The 23760-nt window shown below is 38.2% G+C and overlaps 1 protein-coding gene across 1 annotated transcript; it reads left to right on the top strand.

Moving 5' to 3' along the window:
- The first annotated feature begins 381 nt into the window (after positions 1-381).
- Positions 382-22358, top strand: LOC136098273 (prostatic acid phosphatase-like). Its single transcript, XM_065831533.2, has 11 exons — positions 382-510; positions 6364-6459; positions 7863-7949; positions 8875-9027; positions 11701-11799; positions 13269-13373; positions 14388-14520; positions 15906-15988; positions 17836-17942; positions 18516-18685; positions 19630-22358. Exons 1-11 carry the CDS (start codon positions 397-399, stop codon positions 19746-19748), a joined length of 1266 nt encoding a protein of 421 aa, XP_065687605.1. The 5' UTR covers positions 382-396; the 3' UTR covers positions 19749-22358.
- The last annotated feature ends 1402 nt before the right edge of the window (positions 22359-23760 follow it).

The following is a 23760-nucleotide window of genomic DNA, read 5'->3' as shown; positions in this document are numbered from 1 at the left end:
AAACAGTATTGCCTGGCTTGTGGTTCTGAGTTTATCCTCATGACCACACTATAGTCTGGAAAAATTCCAAGCCCTGAGAAGTAGAAATGGAACAGGTAAGTCAAAACATAAGGAATGCTTAGCAACTCCTTCATGTTCTAACTTCATCCTTAAGCTCTAAAGGAGAAAAATATCACAGAGAAAAAGGAACTGAATTATGATTTGATTAAATAGAATGTAAACAGTAATTTGAAAACAAAGGGCGATGCAATTTGTTGCGTAGTCACACAACATTCCTCTTGGATTTGAAATTCACCGGCAGCAGTTCCACCCCTTTGGAAAGCACAGCCTGGCGTCTGGGCTGTTCAGCCTGAGCAGCTGCTGGAGCTACAAAGCCTTTTTTCATCCTCTGCCAGTATGGGAGTGACATGGCTTCCCAACCTATCTAGGATCCTGTGTTTTTCTTTTCATATTATCCTCATTCTTCTTCAGCAGAGTACTGCAGAAAGAGAACTGAAGTTTGTGGTGGCAGTAAGTAGATTTGTTTTCTGTTTTGTTGCGGGGAATACAGGGAATTTGATATGGTTGTGGAATCAAACAGGCTGTGCAGTTGCTTTGCCTCTTTTTAAGCTTAGAAATTATTGGTGCCCTTTTGCTTACTGAGTTCAAAGACTTTGCTTAAAGAAGATAAAAATGCCTCTAGTTATAATAATTTTCATAACCTAGCACCTAGTTATTATTTCAAGATAAATGAACAACTTAGCTTTGTGGTATATGTCTAGTCAGAGAAGTTAGGAGATCTGAGGTCTAGTTTACATGTTCTTCCTTAGTTTAGTTGGCACTCTGAAGAGTAGTCTGAGAGCTGGCCACCATGGCCTGCCTTCTCTTGCTTGGAAGCTAAAGCTTATGATTTTACAGAATTTATCACAAAACCAAAAGTATTTTCCATTTCTGAACAACCAAATTGGCACAGCAGTATACTGAGAAACAGAAAAGGGCAAATTTGAGATTCATGTAGCAGTAACCGCAGTTAGGTTGAAAAGGGATTGTAATTGGTTTTTCGCTGGGCCATTTCTTGTTTTAGAGTAACTAGACACTACTTCAATATCACTTTCTCCAAGAGCTCAGGTAAAAGAGAGATTAATTCAATGAAACAGTTTGGATTGTGAAGGTTGCACCACAGTCCTTTTCATTCTAATTACTTTTTTAATGAGAGGTATACTGATAAAGAATAGTTAAAGGCAAAATTTCAATATACAGTTGTGGAGATTGGAATGCACAATTGTAGACAGGAATTTTAAAATCTTCTTCCACCTTTCCCTATTTGAGACATTATGTACACAAAGAGATAACAGACAGGAGTCCTGTGTCCAAAATATATCATCCAGCTCTAGATAAATTATTCCATATCTAGTTGTCTCTTGCCTGCTTTGTAGATGTGCCACTTGGAGAGAGGCCAGAGTGAAGAGGAAAAACCAGTTCTTACTCCTGCTGAGGCTTATTGCTCTGTCAGACACTACTCACAGCAGGGACTTAATGCTAATTCCAGTAACATTCTGTGTATAGCAATATACTTAGATGTTGTTTCAATGATAAGAGGGAGAACTGGATACAGATGAAGTCAGGCAGTCAACAAGCCTCGGAGAATTCACTCTTTGAAGGGAAGGAGACTTTTATTGACTTGCAGCTGTCACTGTGTTCTAACAGGCAATGGTTTTGCAGAAGAAATGACAGGAAATGCTCACCATTATGGAGATAGAGGCTTCCTACCCAAAATCAGCTGGCTTACCACAGCTATGCAGCCACCTTCCCCACCTACCAAAAAAAAAAGGCACTTTATCTATTTATAGTGTAACTTATCACAATTAATATTAAAATAACAGGTGAATGTCATTTTAACTGCCTTCATTTTATCCTTGATACTTTTCCTCAGACTGATCAATCTGCCTAAAAAGTTACACTAGGTTTAATGTTATTACCAACACACATCTCTTTTCCCAAGGCATGGTTTCTCTGTGTTCAATAGAAATTTGCCTTCTGAACTCCCCAATTGAATTTTCATGAGAACAGAATTGCTAGCATAAATAAATAGGGTAGGAATTGGCCCCAGAACATTCAACTAATATAATGGGATATAATGAGGGCATGGCTACAGTCAAGGTAAGTCTAAAAGGTGTCTTTCTGAGATAATTCAATAGCGATTTTCCAGTTGTATTTTGTGAGTTGCTATGTTTTCACCTGAGAGTATTACTCCATTGTGAAAATGTGTCATAATGACTTTTTAAAACTTTCTTAGCAGAATTGCACAATATGAAATACTTCTGCAGGGGAGAAAAACCAGACAAATGTTCCCTTTTGCTCAATTCCGGAATTGGCTATGCTCTAGGAAGGTGCCTTGTTCTCTCCTAAAGGTTTTCCGTTCTTTGTGCTGATTCTGTGCGTTTTGATCATTGGCCACAAGTCCTCTTGGCCAAAAAGCTCCAACTCAAGCCAATTTGTCAAATGCTATTTTAATTTTCTTTCTCACATGTAAACATTAGCCTTCAACATAGTTCTTGTGCACTGAATTTAAGGTAGACATAAGAGAAGAAAATAGGAAACACGTTGGACCATTTGGTATTCAAGTAGAAATGAAACACTGATTTATTACCTCTGTATAAAGAAGTTCTGACCTGTAACTTCTGCTTCCTCACAGGCACTCATTTCACCTGTCATATATACAAAGAGGTGTGGTTTTTGAGGCACTGTGATTTAATCTTGTCTTTCTTTCTGTAACTCAGGGTAGGAAGTGTTGACTGAGCATGTTATCTATTTGTCTAATGAAGTCAAGCCATTTGAAACCTTGACTTAACATGCTCAGTATTTCTGCATGTGTGGTTTCCCTGAACTAGCAGCATGACTGGTTCCATTTCTCTCTTGCTTCTTCATTCCTATTACTGACTTCAAAATAAGAAATCCTTTTGTTTGAAGTTGAGTCTGTCAATGAAAATGTCTGTAAGAGGCTCACTATTACTCAGAGACACATAATTCACTGTAATTCATGGCATTTCTGAATGACGATGTTACATATAGAGAAAAATGCCATATTCTCAGTTCATCCTCTCCCCCACACCAGTTTTTCTCCAATGTGATTTTTCCCCTAACAACAAAGGAAGCAAATGCTGACCAAAGTCTGAGTCACGTGGCTGTTTTGATCTGACGTGATCACCCTCACAAAATTACAAAGAGTGAATGGAAGAACCCAGACACCAAATCAGGTTCAAACTGTATCCGAGTTGAAGGAGAGAGTATTCGGTAACTATTCATCTTTGCTTTTGAGAACTGACTGAGGTGAAGCACTTCAGATAAAAATGTTGAAATGAATATACTAAACAGGTGTGGTATGCCCTTTTGTGTACATCCTTCTTGCCCTCCCTTTCTTCTTGATTTCTAGTGTCTTCATGTTTTATGACGCCTCCTTGTTCCTTTTCTCTCATCCTGCCATGTTCTATGACTTCTGAAAGGATGGGAAGGTAATCTGTAGGCCAGGAGCAATAAATTCCACAGCAAGCATTTTAAAATTAATTTTAAGGATCAACTCCTTTTTAACAAAATCCAAATGATCAGTCTTAAGAAATACATACTCATGAGCAAGGCAAGCTTTGTAGGGATACATTTTCTTCCCCTAATAGTATCAGGTCTTCTAATGAAAGAGATAAACTTTCAAATACACAAGCTCCTCTTAAATTATTACATTAAAAAAATAAAAATAAATAACATTTAAAAAAATACCTAAAATGTTGCTGACTATGACTGAACAAATTAGCCTTTTAGGTTAAGTGGTTGTTCATAAGGTCATCATTTCATTTCCAACTGCAACTGAAGCAAGGTCATTTTCAGAAGTAGCAAGCAAGAAGGAGGTTTGAGCACAAACAAAACCCAGCTGGCCGAGAAGCTTAGTCCTTCAGTTCCTAAAAAGTGTTCTGCTCTTAGAAGTATTTGTTTCTTGCCACTTCCAACTTAATGTTAATATCACATTTTTATGTCACTGTGCAATGAAGGTGCAGAACTTTTTTCTATTTTTTGTGGACTTGAAGAAGCTATGTTGCTTTTTAGGGGGGAACACCTTCCATTGCTTCCATTTCTTAAGACTGCAAAGTGAGAAAATATTTTTCGTTACATCTTCTGCTCCCACATATATTTGAATATCTTTTGATCTTTAACTCTTTGCCCTCTCACCTCTGCTCAGGTAAAACACTGCTCTGTTATGGCTTATTGAAAGTTTTTAGAGGTTAATTGTTGTGACATTAAAATATACACTGAGGGTTATGTTGCACACTAAGTATTAAGCATCATAAACCCGTATTTGAAACCTAACACATTTTCAGTAGTTTGTCACTAATAAAAATCGAGTATTTATTGGCCAAGTGTTGGCTCATTGCTACATATTGCTAACAAAAATAGTCATTTAATCATGTCAGTCAGTTTGAGCAACTGTCAGTTACTCATAAAAATGCTTCTCTGAAAAGCTGTGTAATTTAACAAAAAAGTATGCAGCTACATTGTAATTGGGCATTTAATCTTGATTCTTTACAGAGGCATCAGGTTGTCCAGAACAGCTAATGAATGCTACCTGACACCTTTGTAAGTCAGCATGTCAAAACACGAAGGAAATAAGCAGTGACACAAAAGTCCTTCTCATTCATTTTTCTTGCATGCAACTAATTTAATCACCAAACAATGTAGTTCTTTACCTCTTCATCTGCTCCCTAGAGGTGCATTGAGAAATTATTATGAAGAATTGAGATTCAAGATTAGTAATAAAAAACATATACAAAATTAAAAATTGCATAGAGAAGCAAAGATCAAATATTTGAGAAAGATTTTATGGGCTATTTTGCTGTACTTGAACTTGTATTTTCTTGAGACTGTGCAATTTCATGTTGATCAACATGTTGCTGATGATGGTGAACACACCTCCTTCATTTGCTGAAAAATAATAATTTCAGGTTGTCTTCAGTGAAATTCAACTAGCAAAGTAAAAAAACAATAAACAGTTTTCTACATGGTTCTAATGGTAACATCTACTCTAACAAACCTTGCTGTCTATTGTAGAAAATGAACAGAAGGAAAAATCCAATTATATTTGCCTTTAAACGACAGTATTTTCCATCTCTGAAGTACCTGCTCTAGCACAGGTTTGTGCACATTAGTCCAGAAGGCTGACGAAAAGGGTGTATATTGTAATTAAAACATTAAGCCACACTGCTTGTGTTTATTTTGAAAAACATAAACATAAAACAGCTCCCAGTGGGAGTGGCAAACTAAGCAGCGTGTACAAACCTCTCTGATGTTCGGGTAAGAATGATGTGGCTTAACAAGGCAATGGAGAGTATTAATTATAATCAAGCTATATACCAGTGAGGTATTATGGAATAAACGTCATTTTATTAAAAAATATACCATACTTCCACATTGTCATTTTATTCTCTGAAGTCAGGACTGAGGTTGGTTATGTGAACGCTGATAGAAGCAAACGTAACTTTTGCAACCGTTTGCATTAGCGTCCTGGATTGTTGGAAGCCTCGTGAATTTTTATTCCAGCATTTCTTTTCATGGGAAACTTTTGTGGACTTCATTTTTCTAAGACACACTTAAGGAGGGTAAATCAGAGTTTTTCAGAACTATTTGATCTAGGGTCGGCACTTTCTTCGTATGCTGAAATAAAAATACAAAATGTCTCATTTAATGTTTCTGACGTAAGAAGTACGTGACTGAATGTATCACAGTAATACTCACTATGCTGGAGTGTCTGGGATAAGAAAGCAACCAAACTCTTTGCTCTCACTGAATTTAACAGAAAAAAAAATCCTACAGACTTTCAAAAATATTTTCATACATAGATGCAACAATACTAATAGATATTAAGTAAGCTAACAGTGTAAATGTTTATATATTTTCATCTTTGCATTTTAGGATGATTGAGAAATCAGAAAGGCAGTTACCAAAGGTTTCAAGTGTCTATGCCAAAGAAATGAAATCCTCATACAAGCACAGCAGTAACTGTTTTAATATTCAGAGGTGCTGAGTGTAGAAAATTCAGTCAGATTTCTTGTCTAGGTGCCTAGCTATGGACGTAATCTCAGCATTAACTTCTTGGCTGATTAATTTTATGTTCTATGTGGAAGAATCATCAGGCTCATGACCACTAAATTCCTACATAATTATACATAATCTTGTATGTAAAGAAGGTACTCCAGTCCTACCTGACTAGGTTTCTGCAGACTGTCCAATATTTCCATCTGGAAAATGGCACTGAAAGTAAAATGTATGCTGGAATTCTAGCTAGTTAAGAAAATAATGTTAACAGTAATTAACTTGATTTTTTACTGGTAATTTTGTTAGGTTTTCCGACATGGTGACCGAACACCAATTGTAAACTTTCCAACTGATCTACACAAAGAAAGTGAATGGCCCCAGGGATTTGGACAGCTTACGAAGGTATGTTAACTTTCTTAGAAGCATGTGTATATGCTACAACAATAGGAAGTGGGCAGATTTTTTATGTGTGCTTCAGAAACATTAGCAAATCCCAAGTATTTTTAGCTTGTATTAGCAATACCCCATAATTAATAAACATTTTTGCAATATTATTCATCCAACTACTATTAAATTGAAATCTTGTTCATCATACCTTTAGAACTACCTTCCTAAAACCAACAACTTCCTGATAGTGTGTCTGCATTCAAATAAATGGCAAGTTTAAACATCGTGTATACTCTTAACATTGATGAAGTTCTAATGACCATTAAGCACTGGGCCTTGTGGTAGGGTAAAGGAATGACACCTGGTCAAGTGCCCGTCAGGTCAAGTGATGAATCCACACCTCATCATTTGACTGGCAACCACGTTCTCACAAAACAAGGGAAGTCTTGCAGGAGAAGGCTGCTTCTGAGGACAACACATCTTCTAAGAAGGTTGCTTTCAGCCCAGTTTCACTAGGATGCAGTGAACCTACTTCCTGCTCTGACATTTCAGCATCAAGCCTTAGCTCATGAACTGTATTTGACATATGAAATCCCGGAGCAAAGAACGGCCAATGCATTTCCTAATAATACTTCATCATGATGCGGAAGTATGAATCAGAGACAGTTCAGCGTTTAGTGTTTGAAGTGAGGCTTGAAAGGTCTGTAAAATTCAGTCACTCAGACCACACATTACTATCCTCAGTTACACAGCTTATGTTGTAAGAAGGGAAAAAAAAAAAGTTTCTGCTTCGGCACGGATTTTTTTGAAAGCTTTTTGCTATTCTATTATCTCTTAGCAACAGTAGTAAGAATATACTTTTCTGACAGCTAAAAGTTAAAAAGTTCTGCTCACAGCTTTGGAAATGAATAACAGAAAAGACAGTGTGCAATCTAAGACATTTTCAGGTGAACCAAGGCAAAGATGGAAGAATGCTACTAAAGGCATGGAATGCAAGCCACACATTTATCCGGTTGATCAAACAGCAAAGCTATGACAATAATAGATACTAGGTTATCAATCATGCTTTCTCAGCTGTCACTAACTGACATACCCTTTACAGTGTTCATCACTAGGAACATTTACAGAGCTACAGCACTTTGGAAACAGTATTTGTATAGAAACAGGTGCGTTGCCTTTCCTGTGGCAGATGTTGGAGTCTTAATGTTTCAGAACGTATTATTTTTTCATAGCTATAAGTGAGTATTTATGTTAAAACTTCTAGATCACCTACAACATATACAGTACATTATACAAATGGTTAATGATCACTTAGAAACTTATTGCAGAATACAAAAGAAGAAAATAGAAAAGAAACTTCTACATTAAGATTCTCCCATCACCTTAATCTAATAGTCATCCGTATGCTTGCCTTGCAGACTGGAATGCAGCAGCTGTTTGAACTTGGACGGTACATGAGGGAAAGATATGCCAACTTTTTGAACAGCACATACAACCGGAAAGAGGTATATAGCAGAACTGTCTGGAGGACATTTCTGTGGTATAGCAGAACTGTGGACTTGTGCTAGATAAAAGCACATCATCATATTTGTTTCATTAATGGAAAAATTAAGGGAGTAGAAGAACATTTTTGAAAGCCAGCCTTTTGTATCAAGGTACTAACATAGACTCAAGTCTAACTTTCAGCTGCTACATACAGTTTGGGTCTTCCACTGCCCAGTTTTCCAGGAATCAATAGCTCCACACTATCAAATGAATTTGGAATTCATATGTGGTGACCAAATATTGTTCTACCCTGTTGAAAGGTGAATGCATATCCAGCCATGAGATGGGCTATGCTCACATACTTCATCCTGTAAAAGAGAGGTCTAACAGTTGTGTGGATGTGCTTGGCATATTGTACAGATCCATTTTGTTCAGTAAATAAGGGATGCATTGATGCAAGGCATAAGAGACAATAGCTTTGCCATGCATCTAAGAGAGGTTTATGGTTTCAAGTGACTTTATTCCTGAGAGATAGTAGATGGATGATAGAATAATAGAATCATTCAAGTGGAAAAAGACCTTCAGGATCAAGTCCAACCATAAACCTCACACTGTCAAGTCCACCACTAAACAATGTCCCTAAGCACCACATATCAATGTTCCAATGCATCTGAGAAGATGGAGAGATTCCTTCTTTTAAATCATGCTTTCTTATTCTTATTAGTTCAGTCTGAGGGTTAGATTCCAAACTGAAAGATGCTTTGGCAATTTCATGTATGCAAATGAAGTAGAGTCTTAGAAAGCTGAGTTGTGGTTTCGCTGTTTTAGCTTTTGCAAAAAATATAAAACTGAAAACAAGAAGCCAGGATTGATGAGTTGAGCAAAAATCCTTATTATTTGCATTGTTCCTATTTTATTTTAAACTCTTTGCCATTCTCTCTTCAGTTTTACATCCAAAGTACAGATTATGATCGCACTATTATGAGTGCCCAGTCATACCTTTCTGGCCTCTTTCCACCAACTAGCAGCCAAATTTGGAACCCTGAGCTTCTCTGGCAACCCATTCCAGTTCATGTTTTGCAAAAATCAACAGACCGGGTGAGTACTGGCTGGGCACTTCCTACAACACCTTAAACTTGCCTAGAAGAAAAAAGCAGAAATAAGGGGGAAAAAAAGTTTAAAAATATTCTCTGTTCTCTTTGAGTTCAATCTAATGGAAAACATCAACTGCAGCTACTGGCTGACAAACTTGTCATAGCTGTAATAGCTGCATGAAAATCCTCCTTCTATAGTTGCAGAATACATGAATTGTCATCCACACTACCGTTTTCTTCAAGGTACTGCTCTAACATTTCTCCTGGCAAGGACACTTTTGGACAGTACTGTAGGGAAGTTGCCCTAGGCCTGTAGAGAGAACAAATGCTTTTCTAAGCACCAATCAGCTAGACAGACCTCCTCTCCTTGGCGAGTTTGTTCCACAGTTTATTCAAGGAATGGAATTTTCACCAGCTGCTGTAATGACCTCTCAATTATGACTTTCCTATTCTGGTAGCACTTAGGCACCCTAATTACAGACAAGGACCCTTTTATGCTCAGTGCTGCACAAACATTTAATGAAACCCCAGCGCTTGTCTTGCCTTTTATAAGAAGAATAGACCTACCTGAATGACAGGTGGTGTACAAGTTTTACTATATGCAGCTCTCCCTGGCTGACTCAGGTTTAGATTTTCATGTCATTGGCTCCTGTCACAAAGATTGTGTAAGAAAGAGCGTGTCGAACAAGGACAAAAAGCTATAGAATGTAATGACGGAAAGGTTAGTTTTCTTCTGCCTTTGAGGATAGAAGTTGACTTTAAGGAAATGTATAGAAAAACGCTGTTAAATAACTGCCTGTCCAGCCACCAACATCAGAGGATGGACCCTGTCATTAGGCAGTAGCCACACTTGCCTCCGATTGGCATTCCTCCATTCTTGGAGGCCATGTTTGAAAGCAGGTACAGAGAGAAACGGTTTCCACAAACTGGATTATGCACAATGCAATTCACCTTGAAACTTGACCCTGTCCCCAAACAAAAAATAATTTCACTGTTATTTAAATGTGGAACACTAAGGGAAGTTCTTTCACCAGAAGACATGAAAAAGCACCAAAGCTTTCAGAGCTTTGGTCAAGTAAAACCTCAAAGCCCTTAGAGGAATCACAGTGCAGTGCAAGACCTGTTTGGAGAAGGCAAGCTCATTTGTATGATTCTCTAGTACCTTGTCACTTATGCAACTGTTTCAGGAGTGGGTATTAAAGTTTCACTGAAATACACCTATGTGGCAACTCAAAATTCCTAGTAAATATGCAAAACACCTAAAAAACCCCATTGTTTAGGGTATTTTCAAGCCCTAAGCAACACAAAGCGGGAAACTGAGGTCAAACACAGTTCTGTAAAAAAACCTAATCACAGTTTATTTTTCAGCCACTGAGATCTATCAAGATGTGACAGGCAACAGTACTGAGTACTGCTTAATGAGGCCAAAGGGAGTGGCTTAATTAAGAACACTTAGAGGGAGATAATTAAGCCATATAGCAAGAGAAACATTTGTTATTGTGTAATTAAACAACATTCCCCAGTTTCATATTGCAGCTTTGGGCCTTCATCCTCCAGTATGCCGCTGCTACAGAAAAAATGCACTGCACTATTGGAAATCGGTCCAAGTCAAAGTGTGCTAGTGTCAGCTGTGGGCTGCTGCAAGCTTTACATTGATAAAAAGAGAAGCACTAAAAGTGCAGTCTGCTAATGTTCACCTCAAGATAGAGTAGACCTCCTTGCACATACATAAGCCCTAGATATTGAAGATAATGGCATGGAGTCTTCCTAGTAGCATCTACACAGAGATTTCTCCACTATATAGTAAGTCAGTTCCTTGATGTGAGTTGTAAGATCACAGAATAATACTAGTGCTGGCTAAAAAATGCTCTAGTAATGTGACATAGAGTGTTCAACCAGCACAAGCTTATCTTGCTCATTGTAACTTTTTACTGACACTTTACGCTGGATCAGGTGTCATCTGTCCTTCTGCAATTGGCATAAAGCGTATTTGCAAGAGCCCAGTTTGATGGACATATATATGTATTTTCACATGGTTCAGATCAAATACATACTATCGGGTGACCTCGTAATGCATGTACTTGGAGTTATTAAAAGTGAGCCATACCCCTAAACATAGACAGAGCCATTAGGGTCATAGCCTTTTGATATTTCAAGAGCACAATTTAGCTGTCACTCTTGTTTCAAGTTCTGTCCATTGAGTCGTACTTAAAATGTTTACCATAATACGCTGGTTACCTCCGAAGAGATGAGAACAGGATATGTAGATGCAGAAGCAATTCAGATTCCAGGACCAGGTGGAGTCAAGCTGTCACCTGGGATGATTCAGAAATTAAGAGGGAAATGGTAGCTTTTTAAAATTCCTGAGCACACATCCTGATCTGTTTCCCAAAGCAATCCCCTGACAGACACGCATCATTTCTTTCTGCCAAAATCACTTAAACTGAGGGAAAACAAGCTATTGTAGCCACAAGTAGCCACTGAAAAGCCAAGTTACCACAGTCTGTTGCTTATGTTAACTGAATTCATGAACAATGCACCCAAACAAGTGACTATGGAGTAGCTATAGGGTGGTCCTGAATCTATCTAACAAATATTACACCAGCAATCTCAGCAACAGAAAAACTAGAGGTGTGTTGATTAATTCTAGAACTAAGTTTTACTTCTCTTGTTTCAGAGTCTGCATTTTCCTCTGCCTGACTGTCCCCGTTTTGATGAGCTTCAGAATGAAACACAGATATCAAGTGAATTTCAAAATAGAATACAACCATACATGGTAAGACAAAATAAATGGAAACAAAACCTAAGAAGGAAAGTAACTAAGATGTAGAAGTTACAGAATTGCCTTGTTTCATTTTGCTAAAATACAAAAATAAACAAATGAAAAAAAAAAATCCTGCAGACTCTTAAAATCAGAAATGTAGTCCAATATGATCAAAAAGTATGTTTGATATGATTATGCATTTCTCATACTTTTCTTTATTAGTCTTTTAAAATGTGAATTTAACATTTTCTGAGACTATTTAGAACTGCATATAACTAAAGTTCTGTGATCTGAGCAGAGAAGAAATGTTTGGATACAGCAGTTTCCAGTTTTACAGGGTAGTATAAAACGAATTCAAAAAATCTGATAAATCTAAAACTCGGGAAGGTTTATGCCTTCCTGCTGTGACTTTCTGAAGTTGGCAGTGCAACAGAGAACTAGAGCAAGCCTAACCAAGTGAACGCTCTGACTTATGTACATTTCTCTGAGAGGCATTTTCAATCCAACTCAAGACACGCTTCTGTTTTGGCCATGATACAAATCTTCGCAGTCAGAGATTCAAAATTTCCCATTCCACTGCTACAGCAGGGTGTAGGTACATGGATGGTACACCTGCCTCAAGCAACCATGTTCTCATGGATAATAATTGCTCTAAGTAGTGGTTACAGCAGCTCTCTTTTTTGCCTATCATGCACTTTATAATAGCATTACAGCATAAATAAAGCAGGGTCTCATGTTCCTCATATCCTGACTGTATCTGTACACATTCTCTCAAAGTCACTTCAGACTTACTGCTTGGGCTAAACCAAACATTTCCTCTTTTTTTGGTTTATTTCTAACTTTCTGCTAGCTCAGCTACTCTGGTCAGCCTCACTCACCTCCAACAGGAGGTGAAATAGGATATCATAGCTATCTTCTCTCTCAGCTACTAGTGTGAAATAGGTAATGTGGGAATAAGGGATATTGAGGAGTCCCTTTATTCTTCTGTGTTAGCACATAGCAAGAATCCCTGTGGGAACTGTTGTGAAACTATACCGTAGATATTGAGCTCCCCTTCAATGGCAGAAGGAAAACCTAGTTTCCTTTCCAATTTCTGAATATTTACCACAGCTCTCTTTAATTTTCTCCTTTCTCCTCATCTTTCTTTCTCATGTTCCTCTTCCGTTAGTGCCTTCCTCTTCCTTATATCTGAAGGCTGAGGTGACTAAGGTAGCCTCCTGGAGCAGTCAGAAGAGGGAGAGAACAGTGCTGCAGAGCAGACTTACCCATAGCAGGGCTGAGAAAAAGCAGTGTCTGAAATAGAGATCTCTGCCTTTAAATGGTTACAAAACGAGACCTGCAACCGAAAGCTTCCACTACAAGGGTTTCAGCTGTGTAAAATTAAACACTGCTGTGTTGCCAGGTTGGGTGCTAATGAATCTGTATGCATATAGTTCCATATGCATTGAGCATTTGTACTCTTCACTTTTTTCTCCCCGCAGGATTTTATACAAATGATGGCAGTTAACACAGGACTTGAACTAAATAATCTTAAAGTACTGGACAATTTCCAGCTCTGGAATACATACGATACTCTGCACTGTGAGGTAATAATAAGGCAATAGAGGTTGGGTAAGTATATATACCCCCTAAGCTGGGTTTCTATTTAACCATTCCAATGTGGTTTCATAGGAATGAGTTGCCTTCTCTCCTTCATTTTTTGTTTTTAATTTGAATCTAAGTTGTAATTTAGTGCATTGGTTAAAGATAACCCAAAAACATAGTTTACAGCTTGGGAAATCGTTGTTTCCATTTGATGTTTATCCTGAAGCACTGGTACCTAGATCCATTCCCTTTATTCACTCATTTTCCTTCCCAATATGCTGCTATAAAATTATTTGAGTGTGCTGCCTAGGATATATTTATTATTTTTAACAGGAAGATGAAATTATTTGCTTTAACCTATCAACAGGTAAACATCAAAATACTTAGATGTTGAAAATGAGAGGTAAGATTATGATCTATCAGTTAGAAAACTAGGAGATGATCATTGCTGCCACTGAATAAAATCAGACTGGCCTCAAGTACGAGATGATTCCATTTGGCCTTAGTCATTAGCAGCAGCACGTGAAGGCCATTGAACATATCCTCCACACACTGAGGCACTTAAATAATATAAGAGAGTGTCACTCTTACATGACTGCAGAGTGACACTTGTCTGTAAATGGTCCATGATGGAACTGGTATCTGGAAAACTGTATGGAAAGGCATGAAAAGTTGGGAACCTCTGAAGACCCAGAAGAAAGGAAGAACACAAGACATACATCTGCAATCTTTCACACTAGCAAAACTTAAACCATATATCTCTATAGAAAGAACACATTATCCCCACAAGGGATCCCCTTCACACAGGTGTTTCCCCTCTCCCCATTCACCCACTTCAGGTTGATCCCCAGTCCCACCAAGGGTATTTCAGGACATACTGATGAGTGAAATCACACTGATCAAAGAATTGCAGGGCAGCCTCAGAGGGTCTGAATGTAGTAGTGTGAGGCTGAGCAATAGAATGATGGAAACCAGTGGAAGAAAAAGAACATCATTTTGTTTTCCCCTGTCACTAGGGTATTCACAACTATACTCTCCCTGTATGGGCCACCAAAGATGTAATCGATAAGATGGAAAAACTGGCAGAACTGTCCTTATTATCGCTTTTTGGGCTTTATAAAACAGAAGAGAAATCACGACTACAAGGAGGTAAATTAAAAAAATGCATAGCTCTCAGAAAGGAGGCAATACTTATGATAATAAGCAACATCCTGTCACCTTACTCATGCAAAATTATTGATACAGAACCTTGATTTCTAACTATGGACATTGGATGCCATATGAAGCATGAAAATATGTGCCAAACACTGGCATTTGCATGGATGAGATGTTGTAACACGGTGTAAACTTTAGTGCCTTTAGTTATCCCATGGTTTTTAAGGGACTAAGATTTTAAGAAAGATTAGAGAAATTCAAGGGAAAAAATGAAGCCCTCTTGGGTATGATCATTACTTGTCTGATATTAAGTTAGATTAAGATTCTGTTTCTCCAACACTTATTCTATTGATTCCTGCTCTTTGTTTTTCACTTTGAGGTATCAGTCATACATTGTGTCAAAACCTTGGCAACACATTGGTAGTGCTCTGAGAGACTGATAGAAAGCTCCTCTGAAACAGTCTGATCAGAACAGAAAACGAGAGATACAAGTTATGTCTATACTGCAAGAACTGGAACTACTGTTTAGCTCCAAAATTGGGACGCATAGGCTATGTGCATTCTGACACTACTTCAGGACACAACCCAGGCATTTATCATATGATCCCCAGGTGTCCATAAGCAGGAAACCCAAACAAGTCAGCTTGAATATCTGCAGGCTGGACCGTTTGGGGCTAGGCTTTGTAATGTACACACTCTGCAGTCTAGACCTAGGCAAAGAACGATTAGCAGCCTCATCATCTAGCCATATACATCACTGGATGGAGCAATATAGTAATTACAGGCTCAGACCTGCATTAAAGCCCACTAGCCAGTAGCTGGCCATATCACGTGGTCAGGACTTTTTTTCTAGCGTTCACGGGCGTGCCAGTTGTTCTCTCTTTCCCTAGAATGGTATAAATTGTGCTACAGGGAATATCTGCTGCCCGTATTGCGTTGGCTTTAGAATACCTCTGGTCTGGAGAAGGAGTTCAAAAGAGCTTTGGAAAAACGAAGAATTTATACTCTGTGTGACTTATTGGAAATAAACAGTTAAAAATATTTCTTTGGCATCTAGAGAGGAAGAGGCTGGCACAGCTTTCATTATTGCAACATGCCAAACAGATAAAAAATGACAGCAAACAGGTCCCAGCATAACAAAACTGGAAATATCATTAGCCCCACTTCTCACAATAGTTCTAGATGATTTCCTGTAAATCCTGTCACTTCACTTGACCTGGGTGATAAATGATATATTCCACCTCTAATATCTTCTCTCTAGTTATGAACTTGTAGTAAGCTAGAAAAATGAGTATGAGGCCTGAGTACATGTCTTCTATTTGATAACTCAAAATCTTTTGCTTTCTTTGTTTTCTTCATTTTTCTCTCCCTTGTTTAAGGTGTCCTTGTGAATACTATTTTAAATAGTATTAAACAAGCTGCCAATTCTTCAAAACAAAGAAAAATGGAGGTCTACTCTGCAGTGAGTATTTTCATCTTTCATAAATCTTGCTATGAGTTTACCAGTAAAAGACCTTTAAAGAGAATAATCAGAGTCTCCCTGTAAGTTAAATGAAAGAATAATATAATACAGTTCAGATAAGAAGCTGAACACCAGTCAGTACAAGAACACAGCAGGATCATGAATTTCACCTCAATTTCAAACCGTACTTGGTAAACTATGTATTTTATCATCCATTTTCTTTTTTTTTTGCAATTTAATGGTGTGGTTTCTATAATATGCATCTTTCCTTAAGTGCTTCTAACACAGAGATGCTGGCACACAGCAGAACTTCAGCTGCACCTCCAAACCCTTCTCTGCCTAGAAAGAGATGACACAGCTGTGGATTTTATATATATATATATATATATAACACATATAAGCATATATAAACATATATAATTTGTTTGTTTGTTTGAAGTTTAGAGGATAAAAAGGGCTGCTTGGATCAGACCAAGATCCACTTAGCTCATTCATTATCTTGTCTCTAACAATGGCCAACAGCAGGGAAGAACGTGAGAACAATGCCAGCACAGAGTGATGCTTCCCCTGATACAACCTTCCAGCAATCTGTGGTGTAGGAACTTCCTGAGATAGAAACTGTGTCTGTGTGTTTAATAGTTCTTGACAGATTTTCTTCCATCTATTTATCTAATCACATTTTTAATGCATTTCTGCTTTTGGCCTCTGCAACATCCTGTGTCAATGACTTGTGTGTTAAAAGAAAAAAAAAAAAGTCCTTTTTTTTTTTTAACTTAATACTGATTTAGCTCCTTCCTAGCATTTCTGTTGTGAGAAACGGGGAATAGTTATTCTTTATTCACTTTCCTTGGTCACTCATGAATTTACTCTTTTCTGTCACACCTCTTCCGTCTTTCCTTTTCCTAGACAGCCCTACTTTATCTTTCCTCACATAAAAACCACTCAAGGCCTTAAATTTCTCTTGCTGCTTTTTCTAGATGTTTTCTAGCCCTACTACATTCTCTTTGAAAAGGAAGAAGTACATCCAAAATTTTCACTGCTGTTTTAATGACTTGAGGCCAAGTATACTCTCATTTTTGAAAGTGATCAGTCCAAAAAGTTTCAGATCCTGAATAACTAAAACATAGCTGTTAAGATTATAATATAAATAAGCCTAGCAGATATGTATATAAAGATGCTTGCAAAATTTAGGCATCAAGGTGTTTGGACTTCCTTCCTTCAGCTTCTCCTCCTCCTGGGATACTCTGCAAGAGGAGGGATAATGGGGAGAGGAAGAAACTGTGGGTGGGTTCCATCAAAATAGAAGCCAAATCGAGATTTTATTGCGTAAGTCCAAACAGAAGGAACAAGAATCTTAAAATTTCTGGAGTGTCGAGGAGAGAAGAATAGTCTTCATACTCGATTATTTGCCTGGAATACTATCTAAAAAAAAGTATCTTCACTTGAAATGCTACAGGATATACAACCTTATGCTGCCTTAATCTGATTTTTGAATAAAAAACACTCCTGAAGGAAGGAGTAGCAAAATGCAGTGAAAAACTAGATTTATTTCTTAGACCACATCTTGCTTTCCACCAGTATCTCTGTCCCCAAAATATTGCTAGATGGTATAAGAGGCATAGTGCAGTAACTCTTTGGAAATGCCCCCTGCTGTTTGTAGTAATCTGTTAACATGTTTTTTTTTTTTTTCCAATGGTGAATATACAGAATATGTTTTTATGGTCAAATTTACACAGTCTTTCTTTTATCTTGATTTCCACTCCCTCTCTACTCTGTCTCATTACTCTAGATAAATGGTAGTTGATTTAACTGACTGTCAAGGATGTTTTGTTTTGTTTTTCCAACAGCATGACACCACAATTGGGGCCATCCAGATTGCTCTCAATATTTTCAATGGAAAACTGCCACCATACGCTGCTTGCCAGTTTTTTGAACTCTACCAAGAAAGCAGTGGGCAAGTATCTTCTTATTTATGCAAGAACAAGGAGTGTTTGGAATTTGGTTCCCCCTTACTCAAAATATTTTTCTCACAAATACCGTGAGGCGATAAAAACTCGTTTTAAAATGATACTTCACTGAAAGGCAAACATTTATATTAAAACTAGGAAAAATTACATCTGCTGGATATGCACATATCTGTGTAATATCAAAGACAGAAAGAGGAGGAAAACACACCTTACCAGCTGGAAGTAAATGGTAAAATAAATTTTCCTGTTTGTTCAAATGATGGCAACATTTCCAAGACATCTTCTAAATCCTAAGAAAAATCAGTTGGCTTAGAAGAGCTTAGTACTGTTGCCATTCAAGGAGCCTTCAGAAGGGTCTTTGTAGGTGACTGGTGATCCACACAGTGATGTAACCAGCCTTGTCAAAGTGGCCTTTGCAGATGTCTTTCACAAAGCCTCCATTCTTGAAGAACAGGTTCTAGAGTAGGATGTAAGAGACTATTTCCAGCGTTCTGTGTCTAAATAGGAAAACTTGTGTTTAAGAACCTTTTTAAAAAAATATTTTCAATGTTGTTAATCAGGCGATACAGCATTGAAATGCATTATCGGAATGACACTTCAAAGGATCCTTACCTACTCACTCTGCCAGGATGCACCTCTGCTTGTCCACTTGAGAAGTTTGCTGAACTAGTTTCTCCTGTGATTGCAGAAAATTGGTCAAAAGAATGTGGGAAGAAAGACAAAACAAAAGGTAGCATAACAGCTCTGTTACACATCTTCTTTCTATGTAAGACACAGAGGCAGAAATTGTATCACTGGCTCCAAACTTCGTACTTTTCACACAACAGACAGAACTCCCTTTAACAAGCATGCACCAGCTTTACTATGGACAGGGAAAGCCGACAGAAATTAAATATCTCTGAAAAAGCAGACTTGCCCACCAATGTAAAGGCCATGTTATTATTAGCACACTCACATAAGGAGCTACCTAAAGGCCATGGCCAAAACTAGAACTCTGCTTGTTGAGAATGTCTGACAGAAATATGGGTGCTATGCAAGGAGTCCTGTGTATGCTGGACGCATCAGACCTTCTGTACACGTGAAGGAAAAATGGCTTGCACGTGCACAGTAAGATTGATGCATGTGTACAGTGAAACTGATGCATGTCTATTTCTGGCATGTGTACTATGGACTGAGGATACCTTAACCTCCACTGTACACACAGAGTGCAGCTGATCCATGCAGATACAGCATCTTTTTGCCTTGGACTGCCAACACCTAAACGCTGGTAACCTCTTCCTGCCTGAATATTACTTCCAGGAGGCAAGTGAAGGGCAAGGCAACACATGCTACTTTCCAACAGTCCTGGTATTTCCTCTTTCCTGAATATATTTAGTGTTTTGCTGATCCCTGATGAAACTCCTAGTTTGCATCAACTACACATGGTCCTTCTTGACCTGTGAAAACCTACGAGTAAGATTTACCCCTGTACAGGAAGATAGCTGCCTCCAGGATTGAAGCATATGTTGCATATATCAGTAAATGCAGACCATGTGATCTTGCCAGAAATATGAAAAAATGTAACTATATTTCCATTGTACAAATCTGTAATTAAACTGTTATCTCTTTATCCAAACTGATATACATTTATGCCTTCCATTAACTCCCTTTTTCTTTATTTCTTTTCCTTCACAGATATTTTTATTGGATTTGATGTTGCTGTTGGCTTGTTGTTCATTTTTGACCTTGTACTGCTCTACCTCCTTTATCATTATGGACGCTGCAGGCGCAGAAACAACTACCAAGACATTTAAATGGAAGCTAAAGAAATGAAAGAGAGCACAGCTAGACATCATGCAACCCTTTAAGTTGCTTATCTCCATCAGTTTGGTCTGGCCAAATTAATCTCCAAATCATATTAAATAAACTTGAAGAGCCAAGGTGTCTGTGGCCTAGCTCCTAAAAGACTAAACATCTGCAGTAGGAAATACTGTAGAAATACACTCTTGTTAAGAATTTACTTTTGTAGCAAGACAGAATTACTTCTATTTCTGTATTTAGGTTTTTCGCTACTATTTATCACTCTTAAGTCAACCAGTGGGGTGAAGGGATGATATTGCCTGTGTTTGGGTTTTTCGTTTTGGCCTTCAGCTAATAAAAGTCTGCAGCTTGCTTTTCAAATGAATTACAATGCTATAGCTCTTGCTGAAATCAGTCGAAACTAGAGGGAGCTCTGTTGCATATCAAGGCATCAAGCAAGAAGCTTGGTGCATCGGGATCTTGGTCAGTGTCCACAACTTCAGTAATATGGATAAGTAAAGACATTAAAATCTACATTGCATTCCTGTTTTTCTGAGCTCGCAGTCATGAATGCTCCTTTGCTCTGCATCTTTGCTATGATACCTTTGTTCTGTGTCCTGCTTCAGGTCCCTTCTATAATCTTTTTTGTTTGAGCCATTCTTACAATAATTCCTCAAGCTATCACTCTGTTCACTACCTTTCCTTTTCATTTACAATCACTCCTGTAACTCCTTGCTCTGTTCAAAATCCCTTATGCTAGAAAGACATGCATTGAAAGTAAGAAAACAATTATTCTGCTTTTTGTATGTTGATAATTTCTGTGCAATACATTGTTTAGATTGTAAGTTTCTACAGGCAGAGAATGCATTTCCATAATTGGTCTCTGGTACCATAAACTACTATCATAAGCACTAATATTGCTGTATAAAATACTGTTTGTTGTAATGCTTTTCAAGTGTTGAATCAAGATTTTTTAATCCTGTAGTCTTGCAGAGGATAGTGTGAATTGCTTTATCATGTAGAAGACTTTAAAAATCAAGACAACTGTACAGATAGGTACCAACAGCAGGTTCAGCCCAACAGATATAATGAGCAATCATGTGCTCAAGCTAATGAGTCCTGTTGACGTGCAGAAGTTTAGAGAATGTTGAGAGATGGACCTGCTTAATTCAGGCACAAGATCACATCAAGGTGAATGTGCTGCTTCTGGACTGACCTTGACTCACATCTGTTGGCTGCAATTTGGAGCCCAGGAGCCTCGGTCAGCTGCCATTGATCTATAGATCAGCCCTCAATATTATAGCTACAGACACATTTAAAATGTGATGTAGTTAGATGTTTTGATATTAATCAGCATAAATCAAGCAGAAGAGCAAAGGCTCACGGGAATATAGCACTTTCCAAAGATGATTGCATTTCTTGTAGTAACTTCATCTACTGAAGTGTCCACCTTTTGAAGCAGTATTTCCCTCTCAGTAAAAAGGTTTTACTAGTATCCCTGACATTTCCATTTTATCTGTTCTAGGAAATACCAAGTGATGGATTTGATTCTTACATGGTAAGGATGTTTCATCATATAACAACTCGTGGCAAAGCTGTTGAAAAGATGAAACTCTGTCCTTAAATTAGATGTTTTGGATGTCCAAGCTTCAGATTGTAGCTAGTAGTTCTGATTCCTGGTGCAAAAACTTAAAGGAATGTCTACATTGCAGTCAAGCGTTACAGCAGCTCTAGGAAACAAGCCTGAGCTGGCTTGGTTACTATTAGCAGTGTACTCGCAGTTGGGAAAAGCCTAAGAGAAACTGCAAAACTCATCCTGGCTCCTGACTATATAGATGTGTGTGTGTATATATACATATATATATATATATAGATGGATGGATGTATATATGTTCAGTGATTACCTGATGCTGAGTTCTGTACTACCATGGCCACAGTGCTGCTGATACTCAAGGATAGACTGAGTATGTCTTTTATTAGAGGCAGTCAGATGCTTGACAAGTGAAGATGTATTGTTGACTGATAATGTGCAGCAGAACAGGTATTGAGATATTAGAAAGTCAGTGGGCTGCACTTCACGAGAAGTACAATGGGACATGTTTTTTTCAAGACTGTTTCTTATAAAAAGTACATCCAGACAGAAAGTAAAATGTGGAGTATGTGAGGCATCTTTTGTGGTTTATGCTACTCAATCCTAAGTTGTTACAGAGAGTTTCAGCAGATGAGGCAATTCTAGCTGCAGCAGGAGCTGTCATGAAGTAATTTTATTGTAGGGACACCTTTTTGCTAACAGATAGTCATACTTGAAAATGTCCATGCACTTTTAGAAAGGATCCAGTGAGCACAAGTTACAAAGACTGTACTGGATAGGTTCAGATTATGTAACTTCAGAATTAATTATGGTAAAAAAAGGATGTAATACATTAGTAATGTAGGCCCCGTATCTCACTTACAGTAGAGATGCTTTGTCTTGCTGTGATTAAATCAAGTAAAAATTCTCCAGTGGAGTAAGAGGTTGTAAGTGTCAGAGAAGCTTGTGGCTTTTTTCATTTTTCAGCCATGTTTACAATTTGCGTAGTATAATCTGCATACTGTTTGTGATTAGAAAATATCTTGTCTCCAAGCAACTTCTGGCACTGCAATAAAGTACATTAAAGAAACAACTCAACATTTGCAATTGTATTTCAGTGAAAAATAATGGAGCTCTCAGTATGAAGAGAAGTTCCAAACAAAAGTGTATGTTTAGGTTTGCTCCTTTTAGAAGAACAGATTTTTAAAACACTGATGCTTTGACATGAATAATGCTAACACTGATGACATCAAGCTCTTCCATTTGCCCTCTAGCAGTGACATCATCTGCCTCTATGATAATTACAGTAGCAATCAGCAGCTCTGCAGCAGGATTTTCTGGTGCATATAGAAAACAGCAGTGCACAGACAGCACTTTCCAGCTCAGTCAGCAACAGCCTCCTCTTACTGAACTGATTTAAGTCTGGAACTTGCTTATTCACAGTCCTGAATATTGCACACAGCAGGTCAGCACAGAACAGTTATCTGATATCCAGAGTAACACAGGCTCAGTCCGGAGCACTCATGTCCATTTGTATCTGTAATGTAGGGATATTTCACAGAATCAGAGAATGTTAGGGATTGGAAGGGACCTTGAAAGATCATCCAGTCCAATCCCCCTGCCAGAGCGGGAACACCTAGATGAGGTTACACAGGAAGGCGTCCAGGCGGGTCTTGAATACCTCCAGAGCAGGAGACTCCACAACCTCCCTGTGCAGCCTGTTCCAGTGCTCTGGCACCCTCACTGAGAAGAAGTTTCTTCTCAAATTTAAGTGGAAACTCTTGTGTTCCAGTTTGTACCCATTACCCCTTGTCCTATCATTGGTTGCCACCGAGAAGAGCCTGGCTCCATCCTTGTGACACTCACCCTTTATATATCTGTAAACATTAATAAGGTCGCCCCTCAGTCTCCCCTTCTCCAAGATAAAGAGACCCAGCTCCCTCAGCCTTTCCTCATAAGGGAGATGCTCCACTCCCTTAATCATCTTTGTTGCCCTGCGGTAGACTCTCTCCAGCAGTTCCCTGTCTTTCTTGAACTGAAGGGCCCAGAACTGGATACGATGTTCCAGCTGGGGTCTCACCAGAGCAGAGTAGAGAGGAAGGAGAACCTCTCTCGATTTACTAACCAGCCCCCTTCTAATACACCCCAGGATGCCATTGGCCTTCCTGGCCACAAGAGCACAGTGCTAGCTCATGGTCATCCTGCTGTCCACCAGGACCCCCAGGTCCCTTTCCCCTACACGGCTCTCTAATAGGTCATTCCCCAACTTATACTGGAACCTGGAACTATACTTGATCCAAATTATATTATTTCTTGTCACTTAACTACATTTTTCTTAGGTGCGGTAAGATACAGAAATCAGAATAACAAATACACTGTATTTAAAAAAAAAAAAAAAAAAGAGTTTGGATTAAACCCCAAAAGACTAAGGTTGCATTTCTAAATTTTTCTCCACA

Source organism: Patagioenas fasciata, chromosome 2, assembly GCF_037038585.1.
Source record: "Patagioenas fasciata isolate bPatFas1 chromosome 2, bPatFas1.hap1, whole genome shotgun sequence".
Lineage (NCBI taxonomy): Eukaryota > Metazoa > Chordata > Aves > Columbiformes > Columbidae > Patagioenas > Patagioenas fasciata.
The sequence above is the reverse complement of the archived record's forward strand: the minus strand, read 5'-3'. Positions and strand labels throughout refer to the sequence as shown.